Source organism: Triticum aestivum, chromosome 2D, assembly GCF_018294505.1.
Source record: "Triticum aestivum cultivar Chinese Spring chromosome 2D, IWGSC CS RefSeq v2.1, whole genome shotgun sequence".
NCBI lineage: Eukaryota > Viridiplantae > Streptophyta > Magnoliopsida > Poales > Poaceae > Triticum > Triticum aestivum.
Window position 1 is genome coordinate 133,744,382 of NC_057799.1, and position 14,642 is coordinate 133,759,023.

The following is a 14,642-nucleotide window of genomic DNA, read 5'->3' on the forward strand; positions in this document are numbered from 1 at the left end:
ACCTGAAGGACCACCGTCGTCTGCTGCATCTACTATGAGCATCATCTCCACCGGGGCCGCTCTGCATCATCGCCATCGCCCCGTCCACTCCGGCTATCGCCGCCACTGCTCGACGCCGATTCGCGCCGCCCCGACTAGCCCCGGCTTCCCCGAGCTCATCCCCGGCCTCTCAGTGAGCACCCACTCCATTCCCCTCCTTTCTTGGCCCTTTGCGCGCCGGTTAGCTAGCTTCTTCGTCAGGACCGAACCACCACCATGCGCCATTCCCGTCACTGCTCGTCGCGCCCGCGTGTGGCCTCTCCTCCGCCGCCTTCCCGTTGTTGCCCACCCTGCTTCTGCTACTGCCTGTTGTTGTCGCCACTGCCACCCGCGTGCCCCGTGCTAGTTGCGCTGCTGCATGCTATTGGGGCTGCTGGCTACAGCCGCCGGCGCCCCTGCGTAGTGCGTGCGTGCCCACGTCCTGGCCTGCTGCTTACGCCGTCGTTGCTATGCTGTTGCTCCCCCTGCCTACTGCGTTGCCGCTCCTGCTGCCCGCTAGCTAATGCTGATGCTGCTCTACTTGTTGCTCTGCATACTGCTCTTCCCGCTGCCTCCCCTTGCCTACTTGCTGTTGCTGTTTGTGCCACAGCGACTGCCGCCGCCACCGCTGCTTGCTACAGATGCTGCTGATGTGTTGATGCTTCTTGCTACTCCGTGTGAGCCCCGGCCACTCGTACGCCTCCTAGCCGCTCCTGTACGCTGCTCGTGCCATGGCCATGGCCACCATGTGCGTTGCGGGCACATGTGTGTGAGGCACGGCTGTGCCCATGTATGGCTGGTCAGTTTAATTAGTCCTAGGATTTAATTAAACAAGGCCAAATCTTAGTGTTAGCTAGCCTATTGTACCAATGGCCAGTGGGCCCAATCTGTTTAGATTATACCTCATTTAGTTTAATAGTTTTGTACCTATTACATGTGGGACCGTTGACCCTGTTGACTAGTCAAAGCAGTATGGTCAACTGGGACCCCCACTGGTCCCACTGTCAGCCACATCGTACCCTGCTGTGTACACAGAGTTGTGTGCACTCAGCATTTTACTATTTAATTTCGAATTAAAATAAATTCAGAAAATTATTCCAAACTTTGAAAATTAATATAAAATAAACCGTATCTCGGATGAAAATACTTTGTACATGAAAGTTGCTCAGAATTTCTAGAGGAAGCCGACTACGCAGTCCGTTCGTTCGCCACGCGTTCCTAGCATCGCGAACCTGCAACCTTCCCCCTCCGGTCCGTCTGTCCGAAAACGCGAAACACCGGGAATACTTTCCCGGATGTTTCCCCCCTTCGCCCGTATCGCCTACTACTGCGTTAGGTCACCCCTAGCACCACGTATTGCCATGTTATGCTTTGTGTTGCTTTGATTGCTCTATTATTTATTTGTGTTCCCCCTCCGTACTTCTTTCCGGTAGACCTCGAGACCGCTGCCGATACCCCCGTGATCGACTACATCGACGACGACTCCTCCTCCTTGCCAGAGCAACCAGGCAAGCCCCCCTTTGATCACCAGATATCGCCTATTCCTTCTCTCTACTGCTTGCATTAGAGTAGTGTAGCATGTTACTGCTTTCGGTTAATCCTATTCTGATGCATAGCCTGTCATTGTTGCTACAGTTGTTACCCTTACCTGCTATCCTATTGCTTAGTATAGGATGCTAGTGTTCCATCAGTGGCCCTACACTCTTGTCCGTCTGCCATGCTATACTACTGGGCCGTGATCACTTCGGGAGGTGATCACGGGCATATGCTATATACTTTATACTGTTACATTACTTATGATACTGTTCGGAGATGAGGGCTGAAGGGGCAGGTGGCTCCATCCCGGTAGAGGTGGGCCTGGGTTCCCGACGGCCCCCGACTGTTACTTTGTGGTGGAGCGACAGGGCAGGTTGAGACCACCTAGGAGAGAGGTGGGCATGGCCCTGGTCGGCGTCCGCAGTTACTTCAAAATAACACGCTTAACGAGTTCTTGGTATTTGATCTGAGTCTGGCCATTTGGTCTATACACACTAACCAACTACGCGGGAAAGATATGGGCACTCGACGTCGTGGTATCAGCCGAAGCCTCCGTGAAGTCAGCGAATGAGCGGCGCGCGCCGGATTGGTCCGCGTAACGCAACTTCCTTTGAAATGGAGGTTTCTAGGTCTGCTTCCGGCCGCCCTCGCAACATGCAGGTGTGCAATGGGCGATGGGTCCAGACCCCTGCGCCATAGGATTTAGACCGGCGTGCTGACCTCTCTGTTGTGCCTAGGTAGGGCTGCGACGTATTGATCTTCCGAGGCCGGGCATGACCCAGGAAAGTGTGTCCGGCCAAATGGGATCGAGCGTGTTGGGTTATGTGGTGCACCCCTGCAGGGAAGTTTATCTATTCGAATAGCCGTGATCTTCGGTAACAGGACGACCCGGAGTTGTACCTTGACCTTATGACAACTAGAACTGGATACTTAATAAAACACACCCTTCCAAGTGCCAGATATAACTCGGTGATCGCTCTCACATAGGGCGACGAGGGGAGGATCGCCGGGTAGGATTATGCTATGCGATACTAGTTGGTGAACTTACCATCTACTCTCTTTTACATGCTGCAAGATGGAGGCTGCCAGAAGCGTAGTCTTCGACAGGACTAGCTATCCCCCTCTTATTCTGGCATTCTGCAGTTCAGTCCACCGATATTGCCCCTTTACACAGATACCCATGCATATGTAGTGTAGATCCTTGCTTGCGAGTACTTTGGATGAGTACTCACGGTTGCTTTTCTCCCTCTTTTCCCCCTTTCCATTCTACCTGGTTGTCGCAACCAGATGCTGGAACCCAGGAGCCAGACGCCACCGTCGACGACGACTCCTACTACACCGGAGGTGCCTACTACTACGTGCAGGCCGCTGACGACGAACAGGAGTAGTTTAGGAGGATCCCAGGCAGGAGGCCTGCGCCTCTTTCGATCTGTATCCCAGATTGTGCTAGCCATCTTATGGCAACTTGTTTAACTTATGTCTGTACTCAGATATTGTTGCTTCCGCTGACTTGTCTATGATCGAGCACTTGTATTCGAGCCCTCGAGGCCCATGGCTTGTATTATGATGCTTGTATGACTTATTTTATTTTTAGAGTTGTGTTGTGATATCTTCCCGTGAGTCCCTGATCTTGATCGTACACGTTTGCGTGTATGATTAGTGTACGATTGAATCGAGGGCGTCACAAGTAGAACAGTAATCCAGGAGTGGATCACTGGACAGCGGTCAAGAACATCCTGAAGTACCTAAAAAGGACTAAGGATATGGTTCTCGTTTATGGAGGTGACAAAAGGTTCGTCGTAAAGGGTTACGTCGATGCAAGTTTTGACACTCATCCAGATGACTCTAAGTCTCAATCTGCATACATATTGAAAGTGGGAGCAATTAGCTAAAGTAGCTCCGTGCAGAGCATTGTAGACATAGAAATTTGCAAAATACATACGGATCTGAATTTGGCAGACCCGTTGACTAAATTTCTCTCACAAGCAAAACATGATCACTCTTTGGGTGTTAATCACATAGCGATGTGAACTAGATTATTGACTCTAGTAAACCCTTTGGGTGTTAGTCACATGGAGATGTGAACTAATCACATAAAGATGTGAACTATTGGTGTTAAATCACATGATGATGTGAACTAGATTATTGACTCTAGTGCAAGTGGGAAACTGAAGGAAATATGCCCTAGAGGCAATAATAAAGTTGTTATTTATATTTCCTTATATCATGATAAATGTTTATTATTCATGCTAGAATTGTATTAACCGGAAACTTAGTACATGTGTGAATACATAAACAAACTAAGTGTCACTAGTATGCCTCTACTTGACTAGCTCGTTGAATCAAAGATGGTTAAGTTTCCTAGCCATAGACATGAGTTGTCATTTGATTAACGGGATCACATCATTAGAGAATGATGTGATTGACTTGACCCATTCCGTTAGCTTAGCACTTGATCGTTTAGTATGTTGCTATTGCTTTCTTCATGACTTATACATGTTCCTATGACTGAGATTATGCAACTCCCGAATACCGGAGGAACACTTTGTGTGCTACCAAAGGTCACAGCGTAACTGGGTGATTATAAAGGTGCTCTACAGGTGTCTCCGATGGTGTTCGTTGAGTTGGCATAGATCGAGAATAGGATTTTTCACTCCGATTGCCGGAGAGGTATCTCTGGGCCCTCTCGATAATGCACATCACAATAAGCCTTGCAAGCAATGTGACTAATGAGTTAGTTGCGGGATAATGCATTACGGAACGAGTAAAGAGACTTGCCGGTAACGAGATTGAGCTAGGTATTAAGATACCGACGATCGAATCTCGGGCAAGTAACATACCGATGACAAAGGGAACAACGTATGTTGTTATGCGGTTTGACCGATAAAGATCTTCGTAGAATATGTAGGAACCAATATGAGCATCCAGGTTCCGCTATTAGTTATTGATCGGAGACACGTCTCGGTCATGCTACATAGTTCTCGAACCCGTAGGGTCCGCACGCTTAAAGTTCTGTGGCGATCGGTATTATGAGTTTTTGTGTTTTGATGTAACGAAGGTAGTTCGGAGTCCCGGATATGATCATGGACATGACGAGGAGTCTCAAAATGGTCGAGACGTAAAGATCGATATATTGGACGACTATGTTCGGACACCGGAAGTGTTTCGGGAGGTTTCAGACATATACCGGAGTACCGGGGGATTACCGGAACCCCCAAGGGAGTATAATGGGCCTATTGGGCCTCAGTGGAGAAGAGGAGGGGCGGCCAGGGCAGGCCGCGCGCCCCCTCCCCCTCTAGTCCGAATTGGATAAGGAGGGGGGCGGCGCCCCCCTTTCCTTCCCCTCTCTCTCCTCCTTCCCCCTTCTCCTACTCCTACTAGGAAAGGAGGAGTCCTACTCCCGGTGGGAGTAGGACTCCCCCCTTGGCGCGCCCTCCTCCTGGCCGGCCGCTTCCCCCCTAGCTCCTTTATATACGGGGGCAGGGGGGCACCCCAAGACACAACAATTGATCATTGATCTCTTAGCCGTGTGCGGTGCCTCCCTCCACCATAATCCACCTCGGTCATGTCGTAGCGGTGCTTAGGCGAAGCCCTGCGTCGGTAGCATCATCATCACCGTCACCACGCCGTCGTGCTGACGAAGCTCTTCCCGGAAGCTCTACTGGATCGTGAGTTCGCGGGACGTCACCGAGCTGAACATGTGCTGAACGCGGAGGTGCCGTACGTTCGGTGCTGAGGATCGGTCGATCGTGAAGACCTACGACTACATCAACCGCGTTGTTATAACGCTTCCGCTTACGGTCTACGAGGGTACATAGATGACACTCTCCCCTCTCGTTGCTATGCATCACCATGATCTTGCGTGTGCGTAGAAATTTTTTAAAATTACTACGTTCCCCAACAGTTGTCAACTCTGAAATGGGCATAAAGAATGTTTTAGGGCTTGTAGTCTGAAAGTTTAGGAGCAGGCTTGTACGATCAACACTTAAAGCTTGTAGGACTTGTATCTGGAGTAGATGATCCATGCATGTTCAGGAGTACTGCTTCTGCAGCTGCAAATGTTAGGTTAATTTCAGTTTAGTGCAAATATTCTGTTCTATGTCCAGTTCAGTTTGTACAGTTCTGTTTCTGTTTTTGTTTGTACGGTTTGTTACTCCTGCAGTACAAGTAACTGGAGTACAGTTTGCTAGATGTACTATAACTGTAATTGTTGTGAATTTACAGTAACTGCACAGTTTACTCAGTTTGTTACAGTAACTGTCTGTCTCTGCTCCGCTTGATTTGCTCCTCCTATGCGGCTCCTCTGGAATCAATTTGAATCAGTTGCAGATGAGAAGGTGCTGATAGGCGAGGAGTGCTCCGGGCGGCGAGGAGTGCCTGGGCCAGCAGCGCCTCTAGGCGGCGAGGAGTGCCTATGCCAGCGCGGCGAGGACGAGCGCCAGCAGCGGTGGCCTCCACCTGGGCGCCTGGCCAAGGAGGAGTGCCTGGGTGCGGCAAGCAGTGCCTGGGCAATAGTGAGGCGCGAGTTGCTGGGCGAGGCACCAGGTGCTGCCGACAGCGAGGTTAAAATTCAAACTGATCTGGGAGCTGGACAATGGTGAGGGCAGAATTGTACTTTTACAGAGATTTGGGAGCTGTCGGAAATACAAAAATGTCTTATATTTTGTTATAGAGGGAGTAGTATGTAGATTTTTCCTGTTAAATGCTAAGTCCGTTTACTCTCTGAGCTAAAAAGTTGCTGGAGTTGGGTCCTACACTCACCATATGAACATATATCTTCAAGCTCAACCACCCAATTTAGTGATTATACATTTTGTGGTCAAGATGTCTTGTGCATGTACATTTAGATTTAATCTGGCCACAAGAAAATGTTTGAATTTTGCTTGCTCTATTGTGTAGCTGGACATTCTTGTTACCGTAAGTTCATATGGCCCTGTTTAATTCAATTACTTTTGCAGGTACCCATAAAATGGAGAAAAGATCGTGATATAGTGTGGAATGCAAATATTGCTCACACTGACCTTGCAAAACAAAGTCAGACCGGAACTGGATGATTGATGCAGGCGAACAAAATTAAGTTTCGAGGTACACATATTTGAGCACCATGCCCTCCCGAGCTTCACATATTTTTTACTGTTCGCTTTACTTTTGTGATTCATCTCTTCTACTACTGACAGATGCTAAACATAAAGGATAACATTATAAACATTTTGGGAGACAAATTAAAAAATAAGTGAAGTAAAATACACTATTCAGAAACAAACTTAGCTATAAAAACATATTAGTAACCCGCCTCGCATCCATCTTTGGTAGTTTCTCTTGCGCTCTCGTAGTTGCTTAGCAAGATTTACCCACTCCCATCAAGATCCAAATGGGGTTAAGTTCTCCGAGCTCACTAATTTTGTAGTCAATTTCAGTGCAAAAACAGGTAAACTATGTGACCCAATCACTATTAGAAAAAGGTCTGCTAGTGGCGCACCTGTTTTGCCTACTAATGACGCACTACAGGTGCGCCACTAGCAGTGCGCCATTAGTACATCACACGGTGCGCCATTACTATCTGACTTAGTAATGGCGCACCACATAGAAGTGCGACATTACTAACATTTTTTTCAAAAAAAAATTAGAAATATTTTTTTCAATTTTTTTTCGTTTTTCTTAATCTCGGGTCACTATGGCTTAATCTCGGGTCAATATGCTTAATCTCAAGTCAAATCGCACTCCGTGGTCAAACTTCCCGAAAGGTCACCCATCCTCACACTACTCCAGCCTAAGCAGGCTTAACTTCAGAGTTCTATCCAACCCCAGCACCAGCTCACTTATCAGGCACTTGTTGATATATCTAGCATATCAATCCTATTAAACCTTGTTGATGTCTAGGACTTTGTTCATGTTCATGAGTGTGATGAAATTTTGAAAAAATATTTCAAACTTCCGTTCATATTACGTATCATATTTTGAACATTTTTTCCAAAAAGAAAATTTGAAACTAATTTTTTTTCTGTTACGAGTGGCGCACCTAGCAAATGGTGCGCCACTAGTAAGTTTGAATTTTTTTCCATTTCCCCCCCTCGAGATCTTAAAAGTCTCGTATCTTTTTTCTATTAGGTTTTTTGGGATTCTAAAAATGTTCAACGGGGTTCCCCGATTGAATTCGGGTGTATCTTTTCGAGTAGAAGATTTTTCATATAAAAAACTTTTTAATCCGAGTTCGTATGCAAAAGTTATGCCTATTTTACAAATGCTAGAGAGATTTTGCAAATAAAGTCGAAATTCATATTTGTAAATTTTCCCAACAACTAGACCACATATCACATGGGAAACTTATTTTATTTAATTTTTTTGACATTTCCATCATTTTCTTTTATTTTTTCTAAAACTGAAAAGGCGGTCCACCCGGGGGTGCATTCGGTGAAATTTTTGGGCAGAGTTAGTAATGGCGCACCACACCCACGATGCGCCATTACTAACTTTGAAAAAAAATAAAAAAATTGTTAGTGGTGGTGCACCGAGGGTGTGGTGCGCCATTACTAGTTTTAACTAGTAATGGCGCACTGTCCCCTGATGCGCCATTACTAGTTTTGAAAAAAAAAATATTAGTAGTGGCGCACTGAGGGTGTGGTGCGCCATTACTAGTTGAACTAGTAATGGAACTAGTAATGGCGCACTATCCCCTGATGCGCCATTACTAGTTTTGAAAAAAAAATAAAAAAATTATTAGTAGTGGCGCATCCTGGATGTGGTGCGCCATTAGTATTTGGACACTAATGGCGTACCAACACATGGTGCGCCATTAGTATATAGTAGTGGCGCACCACATGTGTGGTGCGCCATTAGTGTCCATATTATCTATAGCCCTTTCCTAGTAGTGAATGCGATAAACCATAAGCAATCATGTGCAATTATCTGGCACTAGAGACATTTGGGAATGATGATCAATATTAGAGATATCACGTAGAGGAGGTCGGCGTAGATTTGGCACGTCCATATCTTCAAGTATCATGGTCTGTTGGGGACGTCACAATGAGAAGAATAGATTATCCAAATGTAAGATTGAAATGTGAGACACATCGATAATGATAACCCACAAGTATAGGGGATCGCAACAGTTTTCGAGGGTAGAGTATTCAACCCAAATTTATTGATTCGACACAAGGGGAGCCAAAGAATATTCTCAAGTATTAGCAGTTGAGTTGTCAATTCAACCACACCTGGATAACTTAGTATCTGCAGCAAAGTATTTAGTAGCAAAATAATGTGGAAGTAACGGTAACAGTAGCAAAAGTAATATTTTTGGGTTTTGTAGTGATTGTAACAGTAGCAACGGAAAAGTAAATAAGCGAAGAACAATATATAAAAAGCTCGTAGGCATTGGATCGGTGATGGAAAATTATGCCGGATGCGGTTCATCATGTAACAGTCATAACATAGGGTGACACGGAACTAGCTAGCTCCAATTCATCAATGTAATATAGGCATGTATTCCGAATATAGTCATACGTGCTTATGGAAAAAACTTGCATGACATCTTTTGTCCTACCCTCCCGTGGCAGCGGGGTCCTAGCGGAAACTAAGGGATATTAAGGCCTCCTTTTAATAGAGTACCGGACCAAAGCGTTAACACGTAGTGAATACATGAACTCCTCAAACTACGGTCATCACCGGGAGTGGTCCCGATTATTGTCACTTTGGGGTTGCCGGATCATAACACATTGTAGGTGACTATAGACTTGCAAGATAGGATCAAGAACTCACATATATTCATGAAAACATAATAGGTTCAGATCTGAAATCATGGCACTCGGGCCCTAGTGACAAGCATTAAGCATAGCAAAGTCATAGCAACATCAATCTCAGAACATAGTGGATACTAGGGATCAAACCCTAATAAAACTAACTTGATTACATGATAAATCTCATCCAACCCATCATCGTCCAGCAAGCCTACGATGGAATTACTCACGCACGGCGGTGAGCATCATGAAATTGGTGATGGAGGATGGTTGATGATGACGACGACAACGGATTCCCCTCTCCGGAGCCCTGAAAGGACTCCAGATCAGCCCTCCCGAGAGGTTTAGGGCTTGGCGGCGGCTCCGTATCGTAAAACGCGATGAATCCTTCTCCCTGATTTTTTTTCTTTCCGAATACAAATATATGGAGTTGGAGTTGAGGCCGGTGGAGCAACTGGGGGCCCACGAGGCGGGGGGCGCGCCCCCCACCCTCGTGGACAGGTGGAGGCCCCCCTGACGTGGATTCTTCTTCCAGTATTTTTATTATTTTCCAAAAATAAGTTGGAGTTTCAGGTCATTCCGAGAACTTTTGTTTCTGCACATAAATAACACCATGGCAATTCTGCTGAAAACAGTGTCAGTCCGGGTTAGTTCAATTCAAATCATGCAAGTTAGAGTCTAAAATAAGGGCAAAAGTGTTTGGAAAAGTAGATACGACGGAGACGTATCAGACAACAGCGTTGTAAAGACAAATCCTACTTTAGTCCCTGACAAAGGGCATCCTACTCGCGCCCCTGCCGCTGATAAGTACCTTTTTTCTCTCCACTTTATCGCTCACAATCCTTAAATTTTCCTAACAATGGACCAAATTGTGCTGGTTTAAATTCAAAGTAGTATAAGAAACCCGCGGCTACATATTTTGTTAGACCTTGCTTTGACCAAATAGAGTACTGACCAAATTGACGTTTAGCTCACTGACCAAATAGAGTCCTGACTATAGAACTTGCTTTGACCACATTAATGGGCCACATGCAGAAGTTCAAATGGTAATCTCACACTGGTTTATGCCGGCTCCCATAAGCACAAATTATTTCATATGAAAGACGGATCATGTAATACCATTTGAACTTTGTGGTACATCTGTGGCATAAACCAGTGTGAGATTATTGGGAGCCGGCATTGAAGCATCACTGGACCCATCTGATGTGTTGGTGCCCCCCTCGTAGTCTGCTAGGTATGATTGATCACATATAAAACATGTGATTTATACAAAAAGTATGTTTGATGATATTTACACAGAATTATACCTGGACCCATTGAGTAACTATCGTCAAGATTGTCAGCTAAGGGTATATTCTCTGTGTTGTATTCATCAACATTTGCCCCATCCATATGGCCCGCAACACATCAAAGTACCCACATTGTGAGAAGGGCAATGATGTTAGCCATGTACAGCTAAATCTGATAGCCTAGCATGTACCTGCTGGTACATCTGTCGCCTTTGTATCTTGAGTTGCCTTGCTTTTTGAATTCCCCATACGTACCTATCAATTGTCAGCTCCATGAGACCAAAAGATCATTGCTAGATATATGAACCAAATTAAAGTTGTACCTTATTACATGCTATTTGTATCAAATTAAACTACAAACAGACATGATAGAATGAATGTGTATTACTTCCTGATACAGTTTTGGTACTATCATCATTTTGTAGACTTATCAGATTGAGCATGGATCAAGTGGACAAATGGCAGATGGAGTGACGAAGATTGCAGTTATTGCCAAGAGGCCACCTCCAGATAATTATTCCGAGGTTGTAAAATGTTGTTCACAACTTTTTATATCCACATTACAACTCTCGTGCACTCTGCAGCATGCAAGTTGTTCACAACTTTGCTTTTCAGGATGATGACACGAACGTCCATATGAATCTGGATTAGCAAACAATCAAGCTACGAACAAGTTTGGAGATGGACAACCTGAGGTATATACTCTGCTCGCTCCTGCTATCTTGCCACCTTCCAGGGATCCATGACTTGCTTCTCGTGGAAGCTCATATGGAAGAATTGGGCACCGCCAAGAGTGAAGTTTTTCCAGTGGTTGGCCAACCACGGCCGATCGCTTGGCTAGACGCGGTATCCAGCACCAGCCATGATGCCCGCTCTGTGACCAGGCTCCCGAAACGATGCGCCACCTCCTCTTGGAGTGCCCCTTCGCCAGGCAGACTTGGCATGAAATCCTATCCTGGCTACGGATGACCACTCCAGGCCCAAGCCACGAAAATTCACTCATGGACTGGTGGTTGCAGGCCAAGCAAAAGACGCCAACACTGATGCGTAAGGGCCTAGCCTCCATTGCTCTGTTGACACCATAGAAGATCTGGAAGCAGCGCAACAAATGCATCTTCGAGGGCGCCTAGCCCCTGGTTCAGGTCCTGGCCTCGATGATCAAAGAGGAAGCCGAGTAGTGGGCAAGAGCGGGCGCCCACGGCCTACGCGTCATTCTGCCTCCCACCTGGGACGCGCACTAGTTTCACTGACCCTCATTTGTAATTGACCTCCTAGGAGGAATGTATCAAAACTCCACCTTTTCAATGCACAAGCTGAAGGCCACCTTCATCACGACCTGAACCGACATGTACAAGGTCATCGCCGGCAAGCACCTCGTCGAGGACCACCGCAACACATTTACAAACCTGGCACTGTCGTCGCTGTTATCCATGGCCGAGCTAGACCGGCCCAAGGTCATGAATCGCAAGGTCATGTCTAGCACATCAGCCGTTATCCATGGTCGAGCTAGACCGGCCCAAGGTCATGAATCACAAGGTCGTGTCTAGCACATCAGTGTCCAACGAATGTACGCACCGTGAAAAATTGATGTGGCGTTCAATGGATCCACAACGATGGCGGCGACGCCTCGTTTAGGACCTCGGCGCTGACTTCTCGATGACCCCTCGGCGCCTGGTTTCCGTCGATGTAGCGAATAGATCGGCGGCGTTTCAGGTATCCGCGATGGCGGCGTTGGCGTTGGCGTTTCAGGGATCCGTGATGGCGGCGGTGGTGTGGTTCCCGTCGCTGTAGCGAACAGATCGAGGGCAGTTTTTTTTTCTTTTTGCGTGCGAGATCAGTTTCCGTGGCCATGGAAAGATCTGTTTTGAATATAGATTGATAGATTGATTAGATTAGATGGATACATTAGGAGTAGAGATGTTTGATGAGGGAGGCACCATTAGCGAATTTGTTCAGTAAAAAAAATCTTTACCGCCTAACAAATCGGCGCATGAAAAGCTGTCAAAACAAACCGGCCCATCAAAAGGCTGAGCAGCATTCGCGCCGACGCGCGCCCTCTTCAGTACTCAGCCTTTTCAGCCACCACGACCCGCGACCACCTCCATGCCTCCGCGCCTCCTGTTCCGCCGCCTCCTCTCCACCGCCGTCGCAGCTCCCGCTCCGGAGGCCGCCGCCGCCTCCGCTGCCGCGCCGAGGCCCACCGACCCGGCGCTGCTCGTCCGCCTCTGCACGATCCTCTACCAGCAGCAGAACGCCCCGGACGCCGCCCTGCAGCGCCGCCTCTCCGCGCTCCCCCTCCCTTCCGCCCCCGCCGACCTCCGCGAGCTCTTCCTCCAGGCGTCCGCGCGGTTCCCGCTCTCCTGGCGCCCCGTGCAGCGCCTCCTCGCGCACCTCACCGCCCGCCACGGCTTCGCGCACTCCCCCGCCACCGCCGCGCGCTTCCTCGACGTCCTCGCCAAGTCCAGCAACGTCGACCTGCTCCACTCCACGCTGCTCGCCCTCCCGACCGTCCTCCTCTCCGACGCGGCCCTCCGCGCCGCCGTCCGCGGCCTCGCCCCCGCCCGCGAGGTCGGCAAGGTCTCCGCCCTCCTCACCCTCTTCCCCGACGCACAGCGCCCCCGCGTGCTCGCCTTCGTCGTCGACGTCGTTTGCTCCGTATGCAAGCTGCCCGACGTGGCAGAGAAGGTGGTCAAGCAAGCCGAGCACCGGTACGGCCTCGCGCGCTGCGGCAGGTGCTGCGAGCTGCTGGTCGTCGCGTACTGCCGCGCGGGGATGTTTGCCGACGCGTGCAGTTTGTGGAACGGGATGGAGAAGCGCGGGATCGAGCCCGGCGCTGCGGCATACGAAGAGATCGTGGTGACGCTGTTCAAGAACAACCGTATCCCTGACGCCATGAAGGTGTTCGACGGAATGCGGAGGAGGGGATTGTCTGCCGGCGGTGGTGGCGCGTGCTACCACGCGGTGGTTTCGTGGCTGTGCAAGGAAGGAAGGACCTGGTCGGCGTTCATGGTGCTGGCCGAAATGGTTAAGAGAGGGGTGGAGGTGGACGGAGAGGTGCTTGGGGATTTGGTGTATGGGCTCTTGGCGAGACGGAGGGTGAGGGAAGGGTACAGTGTTTTCCATGGTGTCAAAGAGAAGGATATTGCACTGTACCATGGGTTGATGAAGGGTTTGGTGAGGATCAAGCGAGCTGGGGAGGCGACTGAGGTGTTTAGGGAGATGGTTACCAGTGGGTGCGAGCCAAACATGCACACCTACATCATGTTGCTTCAGGGGCACTTGGGGAAGAGGGGCAGGAAGGGCAGGGATCCATTGGTGAATTTTGAGAGCATCTTCGTCGGCGGATTGGTGAAAGCGGGGAGGACACTGGAGGCCACTAAGTTTGTGGAGAGGACAATGTGGGGTGGAGTGGATGTGCCGAGGTTTGACTATAATAAGTTCTTGCACTACTTCTCGAATGAGGAGGGAGTAGCGATGTTTGAGGAGGTTGGAAGGAGGTTGAGGGAAACAGGTCATGTTGATCTTGGGGACATCTTTCTAACCTATGGCGAGAGGATGGCCACAAGGGATAGGAGGAGGAGAGCGATGAATGGGCGTTTGACAGCAGTTGAAGATTATAGTTGCTTATCATCATCTCAGGAGTCAGAAGCTAGGAGCGTGTGATGTGTATTACGTATCATAGGAGTGTCAAATACAGTACAGTTTTGAGGAACAAACAAATATTTTGTGCTTGCATTTGTCTTGCCTCTTGCTTCCATTCTCTTTGGACTTCTGGTAGTATGTGTATTTTTTTCGAGTGTCTTGGTAAGTCTTTCAGGAATTAGGAGGATACACGGTTCACCTTCAGCCCTCTCTTAACCATTTCATTTGAACATTCGAATGGCGCATGTAAGTTCAAATGACTTTTATATCTTAGCAATTTTTGTGATGTTATTTGATTCCGACTTTTAGATGCTTCTTGAAAACAGAATCTTTTAGTGAGCAGTCTTTCTTGAAATAAGAATGTTGCAAGTTAAATTTCTGCACATACATACATTATTTGTGGTAAATAATCACCTATAAATTG

The 14,642-nt window shown here is 48.0% G+C and overlaps 1 protein-coding gene across 1 annotated transcript; it reads left to right on the top strand.

Annotated features, from left to right (window-relative positions):
• Window positions 1–12,498: 12,498 nt before the first annotated feature.
• Window positions 12,499–14,509, top strand: LOC123052178 (putative pentatricopeptide repeat-containing protein At1g26500). Its single transcript, XM_044475283.1, has one exon. It carries the CDS (start codon window positions 12,680–12,682, stop codon window positions 14,237–14,239), a length of 1,560 nt encoding a protein of 519 aa, XP_044331218.1. The 5' UTR covers window positions 12,499–12,679; the 3' UTR covers window positions 14,240–14,509.
• Window positions 14,510–14,642: the final 133 nt, after the last annotated feature.

Excerpts from the sequence above, each read along its gene's own strand:
- LOC123052178 (XM_044475283.1), top strand. The coding sequence starts at position 12,680 with ATGCCTCCGCGCCTCCTGTTCCGCCGCCTCCTCTCCACCGCCGTCGCA.